The 21,122-nt window shown below is 46.7% G+C and overlaps 1 protein-coding gene across 3 annotated transcripts in view; it reads right to left on the bottom strand.

Moving 5' to 3' along the window:
- Positions 1-21,122, bottom strand: part of LOC311522827 (dynein axonemal light chain 1) — a 37,802-nt gene that overhangs the window by 8,525 nt on the left and 8,155 nt on the right. The window contains exons 1-3 of one of the 3 annotated variants that reach the window (XM_084632346.1): positions 14,073-14,142; positions 10,360-10,398; positions 327-436 (exon numbers count right to left, since the gene is read on the bottom strand). In XM_084632346.1, coding sequence (XP_084488472.1) covers positions 327-436; positions 10,360-10,398; positions 14,073-14,075 — 152 coding nt within the window. In that variant the 5' untranslated portion in view covers positions 14,076-14,142. Of the gene's footprint in view, positions 1-326; positions 437-10,359; positions 10,399-13,500; positions 13,628-14,072; positions 14,143-21,122 lie in introns of those variants that run through there. The other 2 variants (XM_084632347.1, XM_084632348.1) reach the window with 2 other exon arrangements.

Here is a 21,122-nt window from a genome sequence, read left to right as displayed (position 1 = left end):
GGACAGAAATTATTCACTTCAATGCCATCTACCAGCCATTCAATGGACTGATATTAATGCTGAGTTCGCATTAATGTCTGAGAGAACTAGGTTCTGCCTTCTCAAGTAAGTGGCAATGATATTACTAAGCAGAAGAACAGATCCATGTTTCTGTGGGAGAAAGAAGAGAGCTTAGGAGAAAGGAGCGGTGTTGGACTGAAGAGATATTTTGCTCACAACTAGAGGTAGTAGAGGTAGAGGAGAGAAAACCTAGACTTAAAAAAACCAGAAGTGATGATTAAAAATTGACTGTTTCCAGGTTTGTTTGTTTGTTTAACAGAACTTACTCGCAGTTAACAAGTGTGGACAGAGATGCATCCATCTTCTCTACAGGAGGAATCTGGGCATATAGTTTCACCTCCTTGGCCTCCGATGCCTTCTGGCCATTTTTTTCTTCCTGAAGAAAACAAAGAATGAAAAGGAAGGGCAAAAAATGAGACACTGATTGGAATCTGCAGTTGTTATAAAAATTATTCCTAATCTTCAAGAAAACAGAAGAAAAAGGGTTTAAAATCTTGTTTGTATTTCCTGGTGTTGTGGTTCATCTGAATTACACCTCACTTCCAGCAACCCAGACCCTCACTCAACTGTGTAATTAACAGGGATGAGAACAGACACACACACAAAAACCCTTTAATTTAAAGAAAAAAAAGAGAGAAGACTGGCTTATTTCCAGGATATAAAAATGCTTATCAATGCATGTATTTTTAAAAAAATTTACAGGGAGGATCCCTAGATCAGATTCAGGATTTTAAGTCTCCAGCAAACTCAGTTGTTTCCCTTAGCATCTATTCTTCCTCTCTGCCCTTTACACCTACTCATCTCAGTCTGAATTAGGGGCCAGACACAGCAAAAATATATACCTAACAATAGCGCTAGGTTGTAGAAAACCTACTTCCCACTACATCAGTTTCAGGGGAACTCAGACTTAAACTGTATTATTGATCTGGGCTCCTCATAGTTCTGAAAAAAGAAAGCTCACGAAGCTTATGCTCAAATAAATTTGTTAGTCTCTAAGGTGCCACAAGTACTCCTTTTCTTTTTGTGAATACAGACTAATATGGCTGCTACTCTGAAACCTGTCATAGTTCTGAGGAATGCATATTTCCAGATCAGTGACAAATCAGCTACCAAAAGGTCTAGGTGTAAGGCACAAAAGTCTCATATCACAATCTGAAATCAGTAAGTCTCAAAGCATAGATGAAATTGTTAAACAGTAAACTGAAGAACATTCACTTTTGGTACTAAAAAAAATTAAACAAAAAACCCCCCCAGTGTTAAAGGAATATTCAACTGTGCCCACATATCTATTCAGGGGACACCATCATAGGGCCTAATCACATCAGCCACACTATCAGAGGCTCGTTCACCTGCACATTTACCAATGTGATATATGCCATCATGTGCCAGCAATGCCCCTCTGCCATGTACATTGGGCAAACTGGACAGTCTCTACGTAAAAGAATAAATGGACAAAAATCAGATGTCAAGAATTATAACATTCATAAACCAGTCGGAGAACACTTCAATCTCTCTGGTCACTCGATTTCTGACCTCAGAGTGACTATCCTTCAACAAAAAAACTTCGAAAACAGACTCCAACGAGAGACTGCTGAATTGGAATTAATTTGCAAATTGGATACAATTAATTTAGTCTTGAATGGGGACTGGGAGTGGTTGAGTCATTATACTAAGTGAAACTATTTCCCCTTGTTTATTCCTCCCCACCCCCACCCCCCCTCCAACTGTTCCTCAGCCCTGGTCTACACTAGGACTTTAGGTCGAATTTAGCAACGTTAAATCGATTTAAACCTGCACCCGTCCACACAGTGAAGCCCTTTATTTCGACTTAAAGGGCTCTTAAAATCGATTTCCTTACTCCACCCCTGACAAGTGGATTAGCGCTTAAATCGACGTTCCCAGCTCGAATTTGGGGTACTGTGGACACAATTCGATGGTATTGGCCTCCGGGAGCTATCCCAGAGTGCTCCATTCTGACCGCTCTGGACAGCACTCTCAACTCAGATGCACTGGCCAGGTAGACAGGAAAAGAACCGCGAACTTTTGAATCTCATTTCCTGTTTGGCCAGCGTGGCAAGCTGCAGGTGACCATGCAGAGCTCATCAGCACAGGTGACCATGATGGAGTCCCAGAATCGCAAAAGAGCTCCAGCATGGACCGAACGGGAGGTACGGGATCTGATCGCTGTTTGGGGAGAGGAATCCGTGCTATCAGAACTCCGTTCCAGTTTTCGAAATGCCAAAACCTTTGTGAAAATCTCCCAGGGCATGAAGGACAGAGGCCATAACAGGGACCCGAAGCACTGCCACGTAAAACTGAAGGAGCTGAGGCAACAGAAAACCAGAGAGGCGAACAGCCGCTCTGGGTCAGAGCCCCAAACATGCCGCTTCTATGATGAGCTGCATGCCATTTTAGGGGGTTCAGCCACCACTACCCCAGCCGTGTTGTTTGACTCCTTCAATGGAGATGGAGGCAATACGGAAGCAGGTTTTGGGGACGAAGAAGATGATGATGAGGAGGAGGTTGTAGATAGCTCACAGCAAGCAAGCGGAGAAACCGGTTTTCCCGACAGCCAGGAACTGTTTCTCACCCTAGACCTGGAGCCAGTACCCCCCGAACCCACCCAAAGCTGCCTCCTGGACCCAGCAGGCGGAGAAGGGACCTCTGGTGAGTGTACCTTTTAAAATGCTATACATGGTTTAAAAGCAAGCATGTGAAAGGATTACTTTGCCCTGGCATTTGCGGTTCTCCTAGATGTAGTCCTAAAGCCTTTGCAAAAGGTTTCTGGGGAGGGCAGCCTTATTTCGTCCTTCATGGTAGGACACTTTTATCACTCCAGGCCAGTAACACATACTCGGGAATCACTGTAGAACAAAGCATTGCAGTGTATGTTTGCTGGCATTCAACCAAAATCCGTTCTTTCTCTCTCTGTGTTATCCTCAGGAGAGTGAGATATAATTCATGGTCACCTGGTTGAAATAGGGTGCTTTTCTTCAGGGACACTCAGTATAGCCCATTCCTGCTGGGCTGTTTGCCTGTGGCTGAACAGAAATGTTCCCCGCTGTTAGCCACAGGGAGGGGGGAAGGTTGAGGGGGTAGTCACGCGGTGGGAGGAGGCAAAATGCGACCTTGTAACGAAAGCACATGTGCTATGTATGTAATGTTAACAGCAAGGTTTACCCTGAAAGAGTGTAGCGACTGTTTTATAAAATGTGTCTTTTTAAATACCGCTGTCCCTTTTTTTTTCTCCACCAGCTGCATGTGTTTCAATGATCACAGGATCTTCTCCTTCCCAGAGGCTAGTGAAGCTTAGAAAGAAAAAAAAACGCACTCGCGATGAAATGTTCTCCGAGCTCATGCTGTCCTCCCACACTGACAGAGCACAGACGAATGCGTGGAGGCAAATAATGTCAGAGTGCAGGAAAGCACAAAATGACCGGGAGGAGAGGTGGAGGGCTGAAGAGAGTAAGTGGCGGGCTGAAGACAGGGCTGAAGCTGAAATGTGGCGGCAGCGTGATGAGAGGAGGCAGGATTCAATGCTGAGGCTGCTGCAGGACCAAACCAGAATGCTCCAGTGTATGGTTGAGCTGCAGCAAAGGCAGCTGGAGCACAGACTGCCACTGCTGCCCCTCTGTAACCAACCGCCCTCCTCCCCAAGTTCCATAGCCTCCACACCCAGACGCCCAAGAACGCGGTGGGGGGGCCTCCAGCCAACCAGCCACTCCACAACAGAGGATTGCCCAAAAAAAAGAAGGCTGTCATTCAATAAATTTTAAAGTTGTAAACTTTTAAAGTGCTGTGCTTAAAGTGCTGTGTGGCATTTTCCTTCCCTCCTCCACCACCCCTCCTGGGATACCTTGGTAGTCATCTCCCTATTTGTGTGATGAATGAATAACGAATGCATGACTGTGAAGCAGCAATGACTTTATTGCCTCTGCAAGCGGTGATTAAAGGGAGGAGGGGAGGGTGGTTAGCTTATAGGGAAGTAGAGTGAACCAAGGGGCGGGGGGTTTCATCAAGGAGAAACAAACAGAACTTTCACACTGTAGCCTGGCCAGTCATGAAACTGGTTTTCAAAGCTTCTCTGATGCGTACCGCGCCCTCCTGAGCTCTTCTAACCGCCCTGGTGTCTGGCTGCGCGTAACCAGCAGCTAGGCGATTTGCCTCAACCTCCCACCCCGCCATAAACGTCTCCCCCTTACTCTCACAGATATTGTGGAGCACACAGCAAGCAGTAATAACAGTGGGAATATTGGTTTCGCTGAGGTCTAAGCGAGTCAGTAAACTGCGCCAGCGCGCCTTTAAACGTCCAAATGCACATTCTACCACCATTCTGCACTTGCTCAGCCTGTAGTTGAATAGCTCCTGACCACTGTCCAGGCTGCCAGTGTACGGCTTCATGAGCCATGGCATTAAGGGGTAGGCTGGGTCCCCAAGGATACATATAGGCATTTCAACATCCCCAACAGTTATTTTCTGGTCTGGGAAGAAAGTCCCTTCCTGCAGCTTTTGAAACAGACCAGAGTTCCTGAAGATGCAAGCGTCATGCACCTTTCCCGGCCATCCCACGTTGATGTTGGTGAAACGTCCCTTGTGATCCACCAGAGCTTGCAGCACTATCGAAAAGTACCCCTTGCGGTTTATGTACTCGCCGGCTTGGTGCTCCGGTGCCAAGATAGGGATATGGGTTCCGTCTATAGCCCCACCACAGTTAGGGAATCCCATTGCAGCAAAGCCATCCACTATGACCTGCACATTTCCCAGGGTCACTACCCTTGATATCAGCAGATCTTTGATTGCGTGAGCTACTTGCATCACAGCAGCCCCCACAGTAGATTTGCCCACTCCAAATTGATTCCCAACTGACCGGTAGCTGTCTGGCGTTGCAAGCTTCCACAGGGCTATCGCCACTCGCTTCTCAACTGTGAGGGCTGCTCTCATCCTGGTATTCATGCGCTTCAGGGCAGGGGAAAGCAAGTCACAAAGTTCCATGAAAGTGCCCTTACGCATGCGAAAGTTTCGCAGCCACTGGGAATCGTCCCAGACCTGCAACACTATGCGGTCCCACCAGTCTGTGCTTGTTTCCCGAGCCCAGAATCGGCGTTCCACAGCATGAACCTGCCCCATTAGCACCATGATGCATGCATTGGCAGGGCCCATGCTTTCAGAGAAATCTGTGTCCATGTCCTGATCGCTCACGGGACCGCGCTGACGTCGCCTCCTCGCCCGGTATCGCGTTGCCATGTTCTGGTGCTGCATATACTGCTGGATAATGCGTGTGGTGGTTGATGTGCTCCTAATTGCCAAAATGAGCTCAGCGGCCTCCATGCTTGCCTTGGTATGGCGTCCGCACAGAAAAAAGGCGCGGAACGATTGTCTGCCGTTGCTCTGACGGAGGGAGGGGCGACTGACGACACGGCTTACAGGGTTGGCTTCAGGGAGCTAAAATCAACAAAGGGTGTGCCTGTACATCAAGGAGTATTTCAGGCAGGACTGCACGGAGGGTTCCAATAAGAAATGGTGCACCAAAGTTATCGTTGTTATTGGAACAAGGAGGTTAGCCTGGCCTCTGATTGATACATGGCTAGATTAACCTCGCTGCGCCTTCTCTGTGACTGACTGCAGTGTGATCTAGACAGGGGAGGAGGAAAATGAGTACAAAACAAATCTGGTCTATTTCTTGTTCTGACCCACTCCATCTATCCTTTACATCTTTGGCTGGCAGCAGACAAAAAAGGCGCGAAATGATTGTCTGCCCTTGCTTTCACGGGGGGAGGGAGGGTGGGAACGGGGTCCTGACGATATGTACCCAGAACCACCCGCGACAATGTTTTAGCCCCATCAGGCATTGGGATATCAACCCAGAATTCCAATGGGCAGCGGAGACTGCGGGAACTGTGGGATAGCTACCCACAGTGCAACGCTCCGGAAGTCGACGCTTGCCTCGGTACTGTGGAAGCGCTCCGCCGAGTTAATGCACTTAATGCACTTAGAGCATTTTCTGTGGGGACACACACACTCGAATATATAAAACCGATTTCAAAAAAACCGACTTCTATAAATTCGACCTAATTTCGTAGTGTAGACATACCCTCAGACATTCTTGTTAACTCCTGGAAATGTGCTGGAAATGGCCCACCTTGATTATCACTTCAAAAGGTTTTCTCTCTCCCCACCCCACTCTCCTGCTGGTAATAGCTCATCTTAAGTGATCACTCTCCTTACAATGTATATTTTTTCATGGTCTGTGTTTATATAAAATCTCCTCACTGTACTTTTCACTTTATGTATCCGATGAAGTGAGCTGTAGCTCACGAAACCTTATGCTCAAATAAATTGGTTAGTCTCTAAGGTGCCACAAGTACTCCTTTTCTTTTTGCGAATACAGACTAACACAGCTGCTACTCTGAAACCTGTCATTATTTACAATGAAGACAAGCACTCAAAAGTTAGGAAATGCCAGATTTATGAATGCTTCTGTAGACTTAATTCTGCTTCCTTCTGCATCCACCTCGTGTATCTCCCAGCATTTGAAATAGCTAACATAGGACAGGTGCTGCCCTGGGGAGAAGGGGGGAAAGGAGAGGAGGGGCCCAGGGTGTGTGTTGCAGAGTGAGCCTGCCCAGCATTCACCCTGCAGCAGTGACTCCTGTCTCATGGGGCTGCCTGGGCTTGGCTCCCTGCTCTTGGTGTTGTGACCTGGTCCCTGGTGCTTGAGGTTGCAGCACCGTTCAGGTTTGGCCTGTCTGACCCACTGTAGATGGAGACAGAGGATCAGATGGCCCAAATCAGAGAGGGGTGCCAAGCCCAGCCAGCCCTATGGGACAGGAGCCATTTCAACCAGGTCTGTGAGTTTGGGGGGGTCAAAGCAGGGCAGTCCCATGCAGTGTTCCCTCTAATTTTTATATCCATGTGCCGAATTAATTTTGTTATGTGCACCCATATGAAGGTGACATGTAGCGGGGGTGGGCCCGAGGGGTTCAGAGTGTGTGTGGAGGGGCTCAGGACTGGGGCAGAGAGTTGGAGTACAGGGGGATGAGGGTTCTGGGTTGAGGTTGAGGGGTTTGAGGTGTGGGAGGGGGCTCAGGACTGGGGCAGAGGGTTGGGGTGCAGGGGTGAGGGCTCCAGCTGGGGGTTAGGGCTCTGGGGCGGGGCCGGGGATGAGGAGTTTGGGTTGGAGGCTGCCCCGGGGCTGGGGCCAGAGGACTCGCCCCAGCCCTCTCTCCACCGGCAGCAGCTCTTGGAGAGAGATGCTTCTCCCCACCAGCAGGAGCTACGGGGCCAGGGGAGAGGCTCCTTTCCCTGAGGCAGCCCTGCATGCCCCAACTTGCTCCCCTCTCCACACCCCTGTGGCTGTGCAGTTGCGCGGTCCTTTATAGCCTGCTGCACGGCCGCACAGCTTAGAGGGAAATTAGGTCCCATGACACCCAAGACTATTGGGAGGTCTGATCCTGTGCACTAAATAAGGCAGGGGTCTTTGAGAAAATAGTATGTGATCACATCATTAAAGACTATCTTAAAGCATATGAAGAAGGGGGCTGGATTTAGGCTGTGTAGGCAACCATAAAAAACTGGTATTTCCTAACTTTCAAGTGCTTGACTTTGCAACCAAAGTAATGTTCCTCTAATGTAATTTTTTTCTATGTAATTTCCTAGGGTTTGGTGGTGGTGGTAATGGGTGGGGGTATTAGGGAAAAGGTAAAATCAAGTTTAATTATATGCAACAAGAAGTTATAAATGCCATCAGCATCACGATTTGAATCACAGACCTTCACCACTTGACTTACTGAACTAACTACATACTAGAAGCAGGAGAAGGCATTTATTCCAGAGGAAGAAGGACCACTGGGTCCAAGTACTAGGTCTTGGGGGTAGGTCAAGGGGAGCAGACAGAGGATAGACTAACCCAGCTCTCTCCCACCACTCTCCTCCAGGAGTTGTGGGGAGCTCCAGGTCCATGTAGTGCCCTGAGAGGTTGGAAAGGGATGCTGGGCCATGTGCTAGGGCTGCTGGGTAAGCATGTATGGAGGGGGGAGCCTGGCATGTTTCCTCTCTCATGGGTGCCTCCAGAAAGGTATATTGGCCACTTGGTCCACATGCCAGGTCCTCGGGTGTGAGAAAACCCAGGCTGTCTCTTTTTCCCTCCTTCTACTGCTCTAGCTGGGTGTTTGCTGTAAAAGGTCTCTGCTGTTGCTACTATGGTGATGTTAGCCCAGTATCAGAACGTTCATGTGCTTAGCTATTATTTTGACAGTGTCCCTGTTCTGAAGAGTTTATACTGTAAACAAAATAAACTTGCATATAGAAGGAGAAACAGGTTGAAACCAGGAGGGACTCAGTCAGATTCTATCACATCTCCCAAGGACATAGATTGGGAGTAGAGAGAAGAATAGTTAAGAAAAAGGAGTATCCTGAACTGAAAATCCAAACATGGTAACAAAGCTCTACTATCCTACTCTTAGGTTGTGCCTATACACTCCACACCAAGCCCTGAACCTTCTAGAACAATGGTTTTCAAGCGGTGGGTCATGACCCAGTATTTGGTCACGGAATGTAAAGCACTGGGTCACGGTGACTCTGGTCAGCACCACCAACCAGGCCGTTAAAAGTCCTTTTGGCGGTGCTGCCTGGGTAAGGCAGTCTAGTTCCTACCTGTTCTGACACCACGCTGTGCCCCAGAAGCGGCCAGCAGCAGGTCTGGCTCCAAAGTGAGGGGGCCATGAGGCTCCGCGTGGTGTCCCCGCCCCAAGCACCGGCTCCACACTCCCACTGGCCGGGAACTGGCCAATGGGAGCTAAAGGGGGCAGTGCCTGGGGGGTGAGAGAAGCGCGGAGCCGCTTGTGAGCCTCCGCCTAGGAGCTGGACCTGCTGCTGGCCACTTCTGGGGCGCAGCATGGTCTGCAGTGCCAGAACAGGCAGGAAGCCTGCCTTAACCCCCACACTGCGCTGCTGACAGGGAGCTGCCCAAGTTAAACCTGCACTCCAACCCCGTGCCCCAATTCCCTGCCCCAGCCTTGAGCCCCCCCAACCCAGAGCCCCTTCCTGTACCCCAAACCCCTCATCCCCAGCCCCACCCCAGAGCCTGCACCCCAGCCCAGAGCCCTGACCCCCTCCTGCATCCCAACCCCCTGCTCAGCCCAGAGCCCCCCCAAACCCTGAAGCCCTCATTACCAGCCCCACTCTGCAGCCCTCACCCCCACACTCCGAACTTGTGCCCCAGCCCTGAGCCCCTCCCACATCCCAAACCCCTCATCCCCAGCTCCGTTGGGTCGCGGGCATCAACAATTTTCTTCAACTGGGTCAGAAAAAAAGTTTGAAAACCACTGTTCTAGAAAGTAAAACAGTATAAATAACTTCTCTAGTATCTGGAAGGAATTGAGCATGTGTGTCACACCCATGATTTCCACATTGAGGTCAGTGCAAAAATTCCCATGGATTTTGGATCAGGTCTCTGGACTATTTTCCATACCATTGTCTGATATCACAACTGTGTGATCTCCAACAAACAGAACTTTCTAGAGGGTTCCTGGCTTAGTGTGAAGGCACTTAGTCCATAGGCACATCCCACGAAATGGAGATCTATACTAAGTCTAATAGAAAAAGAATAATATATAATAAACTTGTTGCTCATTTAGACTTTGCAGAGCGGATAATGCAGTGGATCTGCATGCATGGGGAAAAACACTTATGGATGATACTGATGTAAGTCATCTTTAACCTTTACACTGTTAAAACATTATAAACAGAGACTTAGTTTTGAATTCAGACTTTTTTTAAAGTTACTTATGGGAGTTTTTGCTTCATGCACTGTTCAGATAAAATCTTGGCTCAACTATGTCAATGGCAAAACTCCAATTGACTTAAATGGGGCCAGGTTTTCATCCTTGATTATTTTGTGCTAGGGGTAAATTCTAATTAGGTGATCAAAATTGAACAGAGTATAATTAGACAGAGAAAATCAAAAGACATACTGCAGAGAAAAACCTCTTTGTAGTATCAGATCTTCTGTCAATGTACAATCTGGCAGTGTTAGGCCAGATACTAAAATACAGTTTTCATGGTCAGGACAATTTAATAGGAATAGCACACATGGGTTCATATGAAATTGATTTCAGTGAGACACTAATAAAATAATGTTGTTTCATGAAGCTTCTTTTAGTGGCAGATGTTTCAAGGAAATTACCTTTTCTACATTATTGTAATGAATTTATCAAACTGGATGAAACCATCCTATTTACAACTGAGATCCAAACCACAGAGTACTACTGAGACAACCACAGATACTTCTCTTGTACTTACCCATCTGGCTAGAGCTTCTTTAATAGTTGTTGCTTTTGCCTAAACAAAAATCAAAAGAAGAATCATTATAATTTTGTTTGGCTGAATTGTTCATTGCAGAGCTAGTTTTTTCCCCTTAAGTTCCATGGTCTCTCTTCCTACAACTGATCCTAAGAAGCAGAAATGAAGAACCCCCTTCCAAAAGCTACTTTTCATTTCATTCAGTGAGTCGTTCAATAGCAATTTTAGAAGTGGTGCAATAAGTTTGAACATACATGCACAATTTCCCCAGGAGACCAAGCACATCATCTTCTTGATCTTGCCTGCTCTCTGTAGGCATGGGTAGTACAGGGCTTGGAATACAGGACCAAGTTCTCTGCATCTCTGGTGAATCTCTACTGAAGCCAAAGTGGTTGGGGTATTGCAGTAAGGTATACCAAGTTTCTGCTGATGAATTTGGCTTAATGCCTTAGGAGATCACACTTATCACAGAGCTTTCCCATGTGGAAATTTGCTAAGCCTTTTTGAAACATACTAAGGAATACTTTGTCCTTTCTGCACAGGGTCAGGTGTAGCCTGTGGGATTTTCTTATTTTATTTTTATTTCTCCATCAACTATCCTATGCTTCTAGGCACCTCAAATTATTGGAAGTCACACTGTGTTCAATTAAAAAAAGAAGTGTGAAAGCTACCATACAATATTCATTTAATGGACTGACCCACAATAACAGCAGAAACTTGGTATACCTGACTGAAATACCCCAACCACCATATTGAGGCCCATTGCAAAACCCCACTAAATCCTCTACCTATTTCTATCCTAATGCCAGTGAAGAAAGGTAGCATGCCCAAAAAGTTTAAAAAAATCAAGGCTCTAAAGGACAAAGGAGGGAGAAATGTTTCAGAGTCAAGGATCTCTCAGAGAAAACAACCTGTCAACTGCTTCCTCACTTTAAAAATCAAGAGGACTCCAGCTTGAACACCTCTGCTAATCTTAACTGTACAGTACAGCACAGGGAGAGATTTTCTGGTAGCTGAACAGATCAGAGAACACTAATGTTATGTACTTTATGTCCAATGCTCCACTCAGCAACAGGCATCCCATTCTCACTAACTTTAGTTTCTGAATGGTCTCATCATGTAACCCTCATGTAGAGCATATTATGCTAATGCAATCTCTATAATAGTATGCTATTATTATGCTCTATAATTATGCTAGTGCAAAGCATCTATAATAGTAGAAAGATTAGATTTTAAGACCCTTGGGTCAAGATCCATCTTTTTGTTCTGTGTTTGTACAGAGCCTTGCACAACAAGGTCCCTGTCATGATTAGGACTCCTAGGCATTATGGTAATACAAATAACTAATAATGATAACAATAACAACAACAACAGCAGCAGCAGCTCTAGATACAAAAGGAAAGTACATGCGCTTTTTGTCAGACTACAGAACATATGCATGGCTAAAACTGCTGAGTGGTCAAAGTGATCCAGAATCTAACAAAATTCCAAACTTGTGAACCTGTGTCTCAACTGGCAGGTATGTTCCTTCATTTGGGGATGCAGATATAAACTTCACCAATTCTTCCAGTTGCTTCCCCAACCTACCACCATCAACACAATCTTATCGAGATTAAGCTACTGCCATCTAGCCTTTATCAATGTCTAATCACCTAAAAGACATTTGGTAATTTGTTCCACCACACTAGCTGAATCAAACACCAAGAGCATCATAGAGCTGAGAATCATTCCTGAATTAAGAACACTGCATCCCTCCCTCACTAACTCTCACAACTCTATCAGTCCCTGTGAAGGACCACAGATGAGCCAACAAAAGTACATGTCTTTTAGATTTTCAGCTCTTTGGGACATGATCTGTCATTTATTATATGCTTGTTCGATGCCTAACACAATGGGCCCAACTTGACTGCAGCATTCAAATGCAACTGCAATAATAAATATTAAATAACTGGTTCAAAGGGAGGTGACAGATATAATCAAATCAGCCTGAACTCTTGATCTGTATCACTCACCATTAAACAAAAAGATGACTAGTACAGTTTCTTTCCCATACTCTAGCCTAAAAGCTGACTGCATTTTAAATTTAAATAATCCATGTGATATAATTTAAATATAGTGACCAGTTTCTTTCCTGACTTCTTCAGATTTGCACCCCTAACCATCCTGCCTCTCCCACTGCTGACACCTGGCTTGATGCTGATGGTGAGGATGAAAACCAGAAACAGGGAAATAGGTCACCTGGGTAGCACAGATCAGAGATCAGGGTTTCTTGGAGTGGGTTCAAATTCACTCCAGCAAGAATACCAATATGGCCTGCCTTCTTCCTACTGGAAGGCTTCACTGATCCCACGCATGGTGCACCAACTAGCCTTGCTATAAATCTCACATGAACCAGCCCAATACTAGGCTTCCTTCACCTGGGAACTGGCTGCTTTCCCAGAGTGACTCAGGTTAAAGGAGATTAGATTGCTGAAAGGAATGACAAGTAATCAAAATGTTGCTGCTGATTATGCCAAATGATCAAGGGCTGAAAATGTCACCCTTGACAGCTCACATTGATGTTACAGGAACAAGAACAACAACAAATAATCTAAGGAAAAAATAGAAATCTGCACACACAGAAGATTGGTAAAATATAATAGAAAAATATTAAATAATCCATGCTCTGCCCCCTCAATGGAATCATTTCTTACAAGGGATCGTTACAGAACATTTACAAAAATTCAACACATACAGCAATGTTCCCAGGGGAAAAATAGATAAGTGCGGTTCATCCTCATTTTTATGCATTTAATTCTTCTTGGTCGTTTCAGTCAAATAAAACCACATGGAATTTCACAGGAAAGGGAGCTGTAATCAGGCTAGTTAAAATAGACTGTGTATTTACTAGTCTTCAAAACATCTATTAATTCAGCATTTTAATGATGGTGATTCCTGGCACTCAAGCAGCTCCAGGAGGAGGCATAAGATCATTTGCTCCTGCTATTCTGATCTAGCCCTGGAATAATTCTCTTTCCAAGACACAACCTTTTTCTGGTTTATTTGTTTCTTTATAACAACCATTCACAATTGCAGGAAATAACCCCAGGGCCCTAGATAGCAGGCCAGTTTATGTGTTGCCCTGTGGCCCACCATTTATACCTCTCCAGGAGTTGGCTCTGCTACCAAGCAGTTCACTCCACACCAACACCCCTTGCAGCTCCCGTTGTAGGGGCCTGTCAAGGAGAAAGGGGGAACAAGGACAGCAAGTTGCTCTCTGGCTATTCTGGACTGCAAAACACCCTCTAGGATGCTGTTGCAGCTGAGAGCCAGTTAGAACAACCCTGAGGCTGCTCTAACTTATGCTGGGGGCCAGATGGGTTCCTCGCAGGGCTCAGAACATAGGAGGGGCAAAGGCTCCTCCTCTCTGTGTCGAGAAACACGGAGAGTCGGGCCCAACTTTGCCACGTTCAGTGAAATATGCTCCAATGGCCAAGCCAGGCTCCCCAGGCCCCTTTCCCTCCCTTTCCCACAGCCAGGGGGGCCCACTAGGTCCCCCAGCTCCTCCCCCCCCCCAACCAGGTCTCCTCAATCCCGCCTTGCTGCCCCCGCCAGCAGAGTCACCTCCTCTCCCCTTCAGTCACCCCAGCCGGCCAGGTCCCGCCTCTCCCCTTACCCCCAGCCCCTCACCGCCCCCTCCCCCAGCTCCCCGCTTCGCCTTTGAACAGACTCACCATTACGGTTGCTACTGTCGCTGATCCGGTTGCTATGGCACGCAAGTCTCCTGCGCATGCTCAGCTGCAGTAAAGGCGAGGAGCCGGGGATCATAGAGACACCACGGCAACTAGACAGTCCCGAGCCCGGAAATCACGTGACCTTTCCCGCCCACTCCTCGCTCACTCTTCTTCTCGTCCGCTGGGCAGAGCGCCGCTGTGTCGCTGAGCGCAGCGGTGCCCTGGAGGACATGGCCGGGGTCTCTGTCTCTCGCGGACTGGGCGCCGCACGCACGGCACGGCACGGCACGGCACGGTCGGTGACCGCGGCTCCGTGTGTGGTGCTACGCCGGGGGCGGGTGGCGCAGCTGGGAGGTGGAGGGGTCTGTGTGTGCAGTGGCGGAGGGGCCGATGGCACGGATGGGGGCTATGAGGGGCAGCGGCATAGCTGGGCGCCGCGAGGGGGGACAACATGGCGTGGGGAGGGGGGTTGTGTGAAGCGGCACAGCTGGGTTGGGGGCTGCAGGAGGGACTGTGGGGGTTCGTGGAGGGCCGCGTGACAGCCGCCCCACCCTGAGGCGGCGGCGCCCCCCGTCCCGGGGCTGTGCGGGGAGCAGCGGCACGGCTGGGGGGGCGGTTGTGGGTGTGGGGCAGCACGGTTGTGTTTGTTGGTCGATTGCCGTCTGGTTTAGGATTTGTGAGGGGAGGGGAACTGCTCTGCTGCAGCAGGCGGGGCGGCACGGCTGGGCGCTGGTTTGGGGCTGCATGCCTGCGCTGCTGGGGGCCGGGGGGGGCAGGGCTTTGGGCGGATCGTGCCCTGCTACGCTGACCAGGGAGGGCATTGTGGGACACTTTGTGGGACTCTTCCCTAGTCTGGGCCCAATCCTTTCCCCTGGTATAGTCCATGTTAGTTCCAGCAGACATCTGGGGTGGTAAACAGGGGTCTTCTCATGACTGGCAGCCCCCTTTGGCCTGCTCCACCCCCTTTTATAGCTTTGGCACAAGGTGGGAATCTTTTGTCTGTCCTTGTCCCCGCCCTTCCTTCTAAGTGGAAAAGTGCCAGGTTTAAGTTGGATTTCATTATCAGGTGACATGGTCACATGTCAGTGCAAGACTCCTAGTCTCCATTCCCCATGGCCTGGCCCACACATACAAAGGAAGGTTTTCAAGTAACTAAGGCCATTTACAACTGATTGTTTCTGGAGCATCTTTAATGGCCTCCACCTAATATGTTTACATCAGTGATACAAGTTTATATCTTATTCTCTTAACTACAGATATAGAAATAATACATGCAAGCAAATAGGATGAACACACTTAGTAGATTACAGGCTTTCTAATGACACCATGCAAGGGGTATTTAGCATAAAGCATATTCCAGTTATGTCATTCATAAGCATATTTCCATAAAGCATCTGGAGTGCAACATCACACCCTCCTCCTGAACTTACTGCCAGTTCCGGTTCAGCTGTGGTCATACCCCTATCCAACGTTCTTAAACACTATAATGCTGTACGTAGGGGTACTTGCAAAGTTCTGGGTTCCTGATCCCCAGGTGCCTGAAAATGTGCTGGGGTGTAGCATTGCTAACAGAATGCGGATAGCAATATCTGTTAAAGTGTAGGTGTCTTGGTATTTAGCCACCAATGCCATGAGGCGATGTGCCTCAGTTTTCCCTTCCACACAGCAGTGTAGGCCTGTTATGCTTTTTGCTGCTGTGCCAAGCTTCCAGATTGTTTACAGGTGTAAGCTGAAAAGCAACATGCTTGTGGGATTGTCTTGTCACCATCCCTAACATGTACAATTTTTTTCTCCAAAAATCAGGCATGTTACACATTTTCACAGGGTTTTTCATTAGCATCAACTCCTTGTCTTAGTCTCCTGCACATCTCCTCCATGGGTCTGCTGTCCCCTGGCATGATGGGGGTCCCCTATGCTTCCCCCCCCCGTCTGGGATTCTGGCAGGGGGTGTCTGCCTTGACACACGCATGGCACTAGGCTCCTTGCTGCACTGTGGGGGAGGGGCTGTTCTCTACCCACCCCAGTGCTGTTCCACCATAGTCCTGCTGTGTGTGTGGGGGATCAATTGCCCCATGCCCAATACCAGGATAGCATCAAGGAGTGGGGAGGCTGGGAGCAGCCTACATCTCTCCTTCCCCCATGATGACATTGAGTAGCACCCTCTCCCAGTCCCTTTCCCACCCCCAGGATTGTGATTCTTTTTTATTTCTTCCCGAGAGGACTGGTGTGGCACAACGCAGATGTAATTTCCCTTCCTCTCCCCCCCCACCCCACCTCACCCCCATGCTTGCTTTTGGATCCACCATGAGCTTAGGGACTGGACTCCGTTTTACAGGAACGTAATGTAATTCAATTCAATTCCTACCAACAAGCCAGAATCAGAATTCTGCTTATTCCCCACTTTCAACTCTTGGTTCCACATAGGAACAGCTGTGCCTGAGCCCACTAGGGTACTACAGGACATACGCAAAGGATCTAGAGATGAGATTCTGGCTTCTCTGCCCTGTATTCTTGAGGGTTCAAAAATAAGACTGCTCTGCTCTGCAAAACTAGCTACCAAATCTTCCCTCTCTAAAAGAATGTTGCTGTTAAGGATCTTTCTGTGCTTCAGTTATGTCCAGAACCAATTCTGGGACCACAGGCAATTGAAACCCAGGAGGGAAGTAGACATTTAAGTCCAGAACCAACTCTGGGACAACTGACAACTCCACAACCAACATAAGCTGAGAGGCACTTTCTGTCTACTCCACAAACAAAAGACTGGATGGAGACAAACATGCTGCTATTCTCAACAGACAAACAATTTTGGATTTCCTTTCCCTTGTCCCAGCACACTTGGCAGTTCACAGATAACTGCTTGGAGATTGGGGTAGCTCCCTCCATAGGCGAGTCATTACCACTAACAGACACGAGAACATTTCCTTCATGGTCACAACTCTTCACAATGGTAACAGGTAAGGCATAGAGATACTCATGTTTCACTAACCTTGCCTTCCCAAACTGCTGATTAGACTCAAGCTACACTTGCGAGTTAGAGCACATTAAAGCAGCCCCGGATGCCCTCACTCACTACGCATCCACACAGGCAAGGCACGTAGAGTGCTCTGACTCGATGGCTAGAGCGCTTCTGGTACTCCACCTCGGTGAGAAGATTAACACTTGTTGCGCGTTGGCTGAAAAACCTAGGCATCGGTGTGAACGAGGTGTTGCATTACTGTGCTCTGATCAGCCTCTGGAAACGTCCCAAAATCCCCTTAAGTCAAGTGGCCACTCTTCCCATTGTTTTGAACTTGCTGGAGGAATGCGGATATGCCCTTTGAAAGCTCTGTTTCTGACATCTGGCATGCTTATCTGCTCTGAGACAAAGCAATCATTACTGTAGAATGCTGGGGGGGGGGTCCTGCTGCTGTCTGAACTTAGAAGACACCATGCTGACATGCTCTCAGACCCCCCCCCCCAAAGAAAACCCCACTCTCTCTCCCCACACATACACACAACACACTCCCTGTCTCTCACCACCCCCATTTGAGAAGCACGTTGCATCCACTTGCATGCTGGGATAGCTACCACAATACACTGCTCTCTGTGGCCACTGCAAGAGCTGCTAATGTGGCTGTCAGTGTGGAGAGATTGCAGCACTTTCCCTACTGCGCTCTATGAAGGCTGGTTTAACTCAAAGCGCTCTACATCGAAGTGTAGCCATGCCCAAAGCCATTGGCTCACAAGGCTGCCTAGACTCGCCTAAATTTTCTTCCTTATCCCAGCACCCCTGGCTGACTACAGACAAATACTGGGAGAGTAGGAAGGGTTCCTTAACAGGCAAGTTGCCACTCCCAACAGACAAACAATTGGCTACAGTTTCTCCCTCAACAGGTAAACAGCTGTTTACCACAAACAGTGGCTCATCATACTGAGCTACTTTAAGTGAATTGCTTCTATTTTGTTCTGGCTTACTTGCACAAACTTTACTTGTCAGCAATCCACCACCCACAAAAAATCTGCTCTTCCCTTCCTCAATTAGGGCTTTAACCTGACTATTAACTTTAATCTGATCTAAAGAAACATTTTCCTGAGCAATGAGTTCTTCCTGTGCTTCATCTAATTCCACATTCACTTCTGAGATATTAGCTGGACATTCAGAAATTCCTTCTATATAAAAACTGCTTTTCTGCACAGACGAACAGCTATTTCCCACAATCTCAAAGTTAGAGATACTCTCTTCCTTGCCATAGCATAGCTGGTTAAACACAGACAACTGCTTAGTCATACACTCACCCCTCATCCCCCTTCACAAATCTCCCTGTTAAGATAACACAAGATTCACATTCATACTCGCTTACTGTTAGTATTCCCAAGAGAAGAGTTTGGTTTTATTTTTTAACAAACACATTTAAAGGGGCATTATGAACTTAAAAAAAAAACTTTTTCTGAAAATTGTTTGCCTACTATTTTAACTGATTACAGTTCATATTAATGTAAGGGAGAGTTTAGCGCATTTTCTTTTTGCTACTTCTCCAGTTACTTTACTTTGTTTAAGCTTTTGCATCTCTCTTCTCTATCTCCAAACCAAGGTAACACCGCATCAGGAGCAGCAGCCTGCAATTGTCCCAGGTACTGGGTGAGGGCTTGAGCCACTTTTGTGTTGTATTGTTAAAGGAAAAACCCCTACATACTGAACCTGGCCCTGGTTGCTGCCGACTCCACCTGGTACAAGGGTTACATACATTTGTGTGTTCTTACATTATTACTTAAAAAAAAAATCATGGCATTTGTATAAAAACACTCCCTCTGAAATGGGTTGGGCTTGTTTTGAAATGTAGTGCCACTTTTTTTTCTTGTGAGACTTGGCAATGCTCTCCAGTCATGGTCAGTGCATTGTGGGATACCGGGTATTGTCTTTCCAGTTCTCTGCTGTGATCCGTGGTGAGTGTGCAGTAGGTGTCAGAGGGCTGCTATCTGCCCATCCTGACAGGCCCTGTGCACTTTGCTGGGCCCCCTTCAGTCTGACACTTGCAGCTGCTCTGGGGGACAGGCCAGCGACCCCCACCCAGCTTAGCTGACATCGCTACCGTGTCTAGTGGCCAAGATGGCATGCTAGCAGGTACGGCCGTTGGGTTGGCAGCAGTTTCAGGCGCTATGTCTTACAGCGGGTAGAAAGGAGAGAACAAGGTTGTCTGTCCCATAATACATGTGCTGCCCGTGACAGAATGACTCATTTGGTTGACTTCTGGTTTCTTTAGTGGGGGAGACATGCAAGGCTCTACTTCAGCTCTTTTGCTGCAGCAGAATTTGATGGTCTGGTGACATTCCCTCTGCGTGTCATCACTTCAAAGTAAATAGAGTATCCTATTGTCATGCAAGTTACGCTTTCTCTGTAGTGACAGGTTTCAGAGTAACAGCCGTGTTAGTCTGTATTCGCAAAAAGAAAAGGAGTACTTGTGGCACCTTAGAGACTAACCAATTTATTTGGGCATGAGCTTTCGTGAGCTACATGCATCCGATGAAGTGAGCTGTAGCTCACGAAAGCTCATGCCCAAATAAATTGGTTAGTCTCTAAGGTGCCACAAGTACTCCTTTTCTTTCTCTGTAGTGGTTATACTTACAGCACATTTCATGTTTAAAGCACTTTACAGACATCTAACAGTAAAGGGATATCTTACACTGGCAAGAGTAAAACTCATCTCCATAAAAATCAGCCATTGTAACACAGATGAAGTAGTACAGAAACTAGGGACCTTTGCTTGGATCCCACAGAATCTTCTGAGGCAGAAAGCAAGATGGATTTGTGTAAGTTTGGAAGAAACTGGAAAGTGGAAAATCTCGCAAAAGGGAACAGAACTGTAACTGAGGTAGTGTTATCTTGGTCTGGAGACTGACAAGAGAAATGCAAAAGCTCCAAGAAGTATAAACTGCTTCATTCATCTCTGAAGCCTTGTGGGGGCAAAATTAATGTCACATTTAACTATTTCACTGCTGACCTTTTTAGCAGAAACCTATTTGGTATAGGATCATGAGCAGAGTACCTTCACTGCCTCCTCCCCACAAACCTGTGTTTTAAAAGGGAAAAAAAAAATTAGCAACACATTTTAGAAATTTATTGTAAGCTATTCATGAAAACAGGCAAAAGGATAAAATATTGCAAATAAAGTCAGTTCACACAAACTAGCTCCATCATCCCACTTGCAAACGTATATATTGCTATTAATTTGCAGAACAAACTTCCTTTTTGGAACAATGTCATTTATTTGTCATGGACTGCATAACCATCAGCTGAGCTGATATGACACTTTGGGATTGATCTTGCTCCCTTTTGAAGTCAATAGGAATTTGGCCACTCCTGCTTCAGCTCTGCTGAAGTTATACTTATGGCATTATCAGCCTAGTGCAAAGGTTGAACCATAGCCACTCTTGCACAGAACGAATTTCTGAAACAATTCTGCAACACCAGTACTAATTTTACCTTGATCTGGGGATCCCAAAATCTCTGATCATGCATTCATTACTCAGACACTACTTCCACTGAAATTCTTCGAGAGTTTTTTCTGAGTAAAGAATGTAGACTCGGCCTAAAAATAAGACCTTAAATATGTCCACAACCAGGCACTCTGTTTTAAGGCATACTGCATGTTTATAATGGTATTCCATCAGCAGTGTAAATAAGATGCATTTTAGAATTTGAGTTGTTGTTAATTAATATTTAATTATATAAACAACCAATTTGCTACAGATCATTGTGTGTGTTTTCTTTGGTCATTAGTATCTTCTGAGTGTGAGATGTATTTACACAATCAGATTGCAGTATTAAGTGCTTTTAGGTTTTTTCTCTCTCCATTTTGAAAAATCTGAACCATTTTTAAAAAAACAAAGCAGCAGCCAATTTTCTACACAATATTAAATGTTTTAATAAACAGTTTTCCTGCCCATTTTTTGTTTTTAAAATGAAATGTTAAAGGATTTTGCTTTATGAATAAAGTGAGGGCATTTTAAACCACCTGGTTTTGGTTTTTGTTTTACAACTGTTGACATTGCCTTTTGGGTAATTAATGAAAA

This window comes from Lepidochelys olivacea, assembly GCF_965140295.1.
Source record: "Lepidochelys olivacea isolate rLepOli2 genome assembly, chromosome: 6".
NCBI classification, from domain to species: Eukaryota; Metazoa; Chordata; order Testudines; family Cheloniidae; genus Lepidochelys; species Lepidochelys olivacea.
The sequence above is the reverse complement of the archived record's forward strand: the minus strand, read 5'-3'. Positions and strand labels throughout refer to the sequence as shown.